Source organism: Heptranchias perlo, chromosome 6 (genome assembly GCF_035084215.1).
Source record: "Heptranchias perlo isolate sHepPer1 chromosome 6, sHepPer1.hap1, whole genome shotgun sequence".
NCBI lineage: Eukaryota > Metazoa > Chordata > Chondrichthyes > Hexanchiformes > Hexanchidae > Heptranchias > Heptranchias perlo.
In genome coordinates this window covers 25220871-25226955 of record NC_090330.1, presented here as the reverse complement: position 1 = coordinate 25226955, position 6085 = coordinate 25220871, and the positions used below count along the sequence as shown (strand labels likewise).

Below are 6085 nucleotides of genomic sequence, written 5' to 3'. Positions count from 1 at the left end.
TGCCCCTACCTCTTTGCCTTTGAACTACTGACTTAACCCCCATATCCTCCTTTTGCTGCACTGTCACACACCTCACCCTTAACCCTCAGTTCACTCCATTTCCAGTTGCTCCCTCCTAAGATGGGGGGGGGGGGTCAGAGATCAACTCACCCTTAACATGGTTTTCTTCTCCGCACCTCCTATCTTTTTCTCTCAAAAAGGCTTTGTATGTTTTCAAAATTCAGCTTAATTAGGTCTGCCTCTCTCTATCTGCGCGTATCTCTCCCTAAATCTGGCCATCATGGGCAGGGCGAATGGCGATGCTGGAGAAGATGTCGCGCAGAGATTCTTCACACTTTATCCTCTTTTCCCTTCTTCTATTTCAACCTACACGATCCGAACGACAAATCCCAGATACTTTCACCAGTCACCTCTCTATGCTCTCCCTTCATACCTAAAAGCTTGTAACCTCTCTTTCATTTCACTTCATCCTGTCTTTTAGATTCCAAAATGTCTATGTGGCTCAGGCAGGAGCTTCAAGACATGTAAATCGATATTCCATGATGTCACTAGTATCGTGATGGCATTTTAACGGCCTACTGAGCGAGGCACTGCCATAGTCAGGCAAGAGGAGAATGCCTGCTAACGTAAGTAAAAACTTTCCTTAGTGAGACTTGGAGGAGTAGGGGTAACTCCTCTGGGCCCAACAGGAAAAGTCTGGGCCTCTGCTGCTCCAGGCTCCCCCCCTTCCCACCCACAGTATGGTCCCAATTCCACCCCCCACGACTTTCCTTGGTACTACCCGGTGGCCTCTGGGCCCTATGATTTTGAGCTGCCCAACTGCCACTTTCCACCCATTTTGGGCAGGTAGCTGGGATGCAAATAAGATGCGAATGTTAAAATAGCCTGGGCCTCAAACTGATGGGGCAGAATTTTAAAAGGGAAAAATGGGTGGGTTGGGGGTCAGGGGAGGGGGCATTGAAAATTGCAACAATTTCAGACCTGCCTCCAACCTGCCCATTTCCGGTTTTCACCGGGGTGGGATGAGGGGTGGGCAACCAACCCAGTCCCAGGAGACGGGTTGGTCAATAAAACCCTTTCAACGAGGCTGCGGGCCTCCATTTTGAAAGGTTTTGCGATTTCAACCTCTGGGTCTGGGATGCCCAGGCCTTCTACTTCACGCCACGAGTGTAGGCACAACGGCCTGAAACTGCAGGGAAATATTTTTCCGGCACAGCTTGTGGGCCCAGAGGAGCAGGAATGCTTCCCCCAGGCCCAACAAGCCTACCTGCAGCGACCCCCACAACGATCGGGATGCAGCTACCCCCACAATTATCACGACCCCTACCCGCAAATGATCATGACCCTCGATCCAACCCCCATGGTAACTGACACCCCAATTGCCCCCCACCAAATGACTGACCCCCCCATGACCCCATCCCCCCAGTGAATGACTGCCAATGACTGACACCCCTCCCATGCCCCCTGTCAATCAGGCCGGCCCGTTGGATGGGAAACAGACAAAAAAAAATCCTAAGGACATTTCGGAAACCCGTACTTCTGGGTTTCCTGTCCGCAATTCGACCCTCCCACCGCCCTCTTCCCGGCTCCGGGTTGAAATCCTGGCCTTGATGTCAGGCAGGTTTGACACTCACCCCCAATCTCTGCCCACCTGAAACCCACTCTCAGCTAAAAATCACCCTTGAATTTTGATAAGATATACAGGTATGAACCTGGACAGCAAGTGGTAATGGGTTACTTACCTACAGGGATCTACACACCATCTAACTGAATCGTAATCAGCAGTGAAAACACTCGCAAATCTTTCCCTTCACTAGCTGATGGATGCTTGGACCAATTGCATCACTCCTTCCCCCCAATAAAAATAGAAATTGTGATTTGCCTTGTGTTATTTAATGCTGTCTACAAACGGTGTGTCTGAAGAAGTTATGAAGTGGCATTTCAATAAATGTGAAGACACCAACATTCTCTTCCATGTGAACATTAACAATACAAAGAAGGCCTTACTTATATGATGTAATCTTTATTAGTGCATTTCATAATATGATGAGGAAAAAATAAATTTTTTGTACAAGAAATAATGAAAACTTTAACCACAAATATTTTTAAATGTATCAGAATTTCTTTCACTCTAAATATTAGGTAAACATATTTACAGTCAACAAAAATCCAGCAAATGAGGTAAAAATGAGGTATAAATAGTTACATCCTTAAATAAAATTCCTGGTCATACTGAATTCCAATCAGCGGCATAATACTATGTTGAAAATATGGCCTAGGTACAAATGAAAGTACAACCACTTGACCCATGCACATATAAAGTGACTACACTCATCAAGACTATGACTGCGATGAAGTATGTGACAATGACATAGCAATTTTTTCACTATTGTTTATGAGTAATTGCACCTTGTATGTTGCATATGAAAATAATACTGTGAAAATTATAATGTGCTTTAAAACATGCCCAGTATAATAGTGAAGGATTACAATCAAGACTGTATTCTCCTCAGAAAAGTTCTTAATAAGTTTCCAGTACAAATTCCTGTTTTTGCTAATCCAGAGTGAACAATAAATTACTGAAATGCATAATTACTTTTTAAATACATATCTGCATGTTGACAGGAGGGAGGGTCTGAAGACTTGTTGAAACAATCTACTCTATCTATACGTGCACATTATTTCCAGCTCTGTTGGTTTTCTAAACTATTTCCATCACAGGTAGTCAAGCTACAACTGTGTCAAAGCAAATTTGACCTCAACAAAGATCGCTGCAAAATTGACCTCATTGTGCAAACACCCGGCTCACAATAGCAAAATCTGCTTAAAATTCTATGGCAAGATGTTGGGATCCAAGTGACAGGAATATCAGCTAGTCAGCCAGGCATCACAGCTGAATGTTAAAGGCTTAAAATATAGATACAGAATATATATATTTATATTTCATATATATCTTTATTATCTACATATTTATATAAAATAAAAATGGAGATGCTTCTCAGAAGCATTTATTCCTTGGACTGTGCAAAGCACAGATTAAAATTCTGTGTAGATTTGTGGATCTCAATTTTTGCATATGAGATCCACCATAATTATCTGGACCCTAGGCTTGGAGTCCACTGAGTATACATGGATAAATTAAAAATAAAAATGTTGAAACAGTGACTTTCTGAACAGCTCCAGATGCATGGTCTTATCCTGATCAATCCAGCAATGGGCCCAGGAGCTGCAGAAAGATTGACAAAGGGAGGCACTGCAATGTTATACAAGCTTGCCGTCGGTGATGCAGGTTAGCATCACTGTGTATCTGCAACCCAGAGGAGCACCATGGCAATCAGTACAGTACAGTACTGTAAGGGCCCTTGGCAGAGATATCACTCAATATAAGAAGATTTTACAAATGTCTTTGCTGGAGAAGAAACCATTCACCATTACTGTGAAACATTTAACCACCCCTTTTGTCCATTTTCATTTCTGCCTCGAGGGATCAGCCTTCCGTAAAATGGCTTCTGTGTTCCTTCTTCAAATGCACCCCTTCTGCTAAAGGCTTTTCCATTTCAAATTTTGGTTTCAGGTCCCTCTGCATTTATAGGTTGAAATGAGTTTCTGATTCTAGCAACATCTGCTGCACATAGATACCCAAAGGCTTTATTGTACCACTCAGGAGTCCGACCCCTAAAAAGATGAACACATTTGGATATTAGTGCGATGCATTCCCACAGACTGAGGCAAGCACCCACAAACATCTGGGCATAAAACACTGCCAGTCTGCAGTGATATTTTATGATTTTACAGCATCTGTACCCAACCACTTGTGATAGACCACAAATACCTAATACATATTACATAACAGCATACAATTAATTCCATTATCATAGGAGAAAAACAAAACTTTAATTTTCTGAGGGAAACGTTTGTCTTTTTTAATCACAAGAATATCTGCACTGTTTTAATATGCCACTGAAAAGACCAACAGAGACAGCTGTAATAGAGAAAATAATAAAAAACAGAAAATACAGGAAATGCAAAGATCTGTCTGCACATGAAAAACCGGTTCCCATTTTGGGTACATTTCACCCCCAGTTCTAATGAAGGGTACAACCAGAAAGGCTGACCTTTTTTTCTTCAGATGCTGATTCATCAACTGTGTGTTTCCAGCAGCTTCAGTTTCTCGTTCACTTAGGTAGTAATGTTACATTCAATAATACATGGCTGACAGTTCCAAAGCAGTAATTCAATTGTGCAGTACGATGACATCATAAATCAGTCGAGTGAACCTTCAGCAGTTTATGAATATCAGCAGAATTGTAAGAGTGAATTACTGCCTCGAAACTCACTGGCTGGCATTTTCCCTTACATCGTTTTTTAAAATATTTTTTGCCCTGATGTACTGAGCAAGCTTAGCACGAGAGGCACGTGACAAAGGTGAAAAGCTGATAACATGACAGTGAGGTGGGATCTAGCACACATTTCAAGTGGGTTATATAAATATAAGTTTTATTCTTTCTTTTTTTTATTATAGTTATTGGTTAACTAGAATTACACCAGGCATTCGCAATATATTCTATGTGTATGTGGCCATTCACATTGGCTTTAATAATTCAATACCTCTCTGTAAACTTTTAAAAAATTATATGTAGAGGGTTAAAATCCACAATTTGTTTCAGCTGCCCTACCACAAGGTGCATATTTAAACTGACTCCAATAATGTATTTTTTATATTCCAGCCTCAATCGGCATATTTAACAGATGGAAAATTGGGTAGGCTCTGTTACACTGGTGCAATTTTCCTCTATATGCTGTGCCCAGATGATCCTTTATGTCTAATTGCAGTAAGAAGAAAATTTGCCCCCTGTAGGTCTTGATTTTCATTTTTATCAAGCTGATTGTTCCATGGGATATCAGGTAAACAATGATTAATCCTTGTTTTCTTGGGAGAGATTTTCAATCAAGTACTACTTTGTGAAAATATATATGAAATGAAACCAGCAGAATATCATTGCATTTATCAGATTTCTAGGTGTAGTAAGATATCTTATTCCAATAAGTCCTAGATATTTAAAAGGTGGATTATTGGATATCTTTTACTTGGAGTTATCCCATTCACTGTCCTTTCTTTCATAAAGAGAGAAACAGAGACATGGAGAAAATATGGGAGAACTGTACAGAGAGAGAGAGAGAGAGGGGGAGAAAAAAAGTGAGGCAGTGGAAGATATGAAAAACAATGAGAAGGTAATAGAAATATTAGAGACTGAGAAATGGCAGACAGAAAGACTTTATTTTACTTTCCTTCATATTATACAAGAATATTTATTCTTATTTTTTTCTGGAAAGAGATTGGGGAGTTCTTTTAAGTACAAAGCTGTCCCCCAAGACTTTACTCCCCCTTTGTTACTGTAAACAAATGTTAAAATTTATAACTCAGATTAACAAAATAGTGCACTAGTACAAGAGTAAATTTACCTCAGATCAACTCTGCTGATGTGAGTCAGTCTGGATTTCCCAGAGCCACATGGCTCAATCAGACACTGACTGTCCATGACCATGGCTCGGACTCCACCCACCAAAGGTGCCTCATCGTGTTCTATGGAAATGGCCACCAGCGCACATGTTCCCTTTGGTAAATCTGTCCGCCATGTTCTGAAAGAGCCGGAGACAAAAACAACAGTTATTTTATCCTGAATTTCCAGAAGAAAAGTAGAAGCATAATATTCATAGAACAGTGCCAAATGTGTAAAGAACCTCACCAGCATGACTGAATCTCATGGTGGTCACAGATAAACAAATATAATCATTTAAATGTAAAATAAATCTTAACTAAATAAACAAAAGCCAGCATCATGAGACTCAAAAACACCAAGTATTTTATTTTGGTTTCAATGAAGTTGCAAATGTCTATTTTATTAATAATGTTTGAAGGTTTGTCATGTATCTTGGCTAAAATCACCATAGTGCTGAGATACGTTTTATGCACCAGTACTTGACTGTGATGTTTAGCAACAAATCAATTCTCTTGTGGACTGCCTATGATTTGTTACTGATGTTTGTGAGAATGAGGTAATGGAATTCTAATTAGTGATGGTGA

The 6085-nt window shown here is 40.4% G+C and overlaps 1 protein-coding gene across 6 annotated transcripts in view; it reads right to left on the bottom strand.

Annotated features, from left to right (window-relative positions):
• Positions 1-2033: 2033 nt before the first annotated feature.
• The window catches only part of stard13b (StAR related lipid transfer domain containing 13b), a 398947-nt gene continuing 394895 nt past the window's right edge, over positions 2034-6085 (bottom strand). For all 6 annotated transcript variants that reach the window (XM_067985950.1, XM_067985948.1, XM_067985952.1 and 3 more), the window contains 2 exons: positions 5464-5640; positions 2034-3675 (listed from right to left, as the gene is read on the bottom strand). In XM_067985950.1, the coding sequence (XP_067842051.1) occupies positions 3558-3675; positions 5464-5640 (295 nt within the window). In that variant the 3' untranslated portion in view covers positions 2034-3557. The remainder of the gene's footprint in view (positions 3676-5463; positions 5641-6085) is intronic.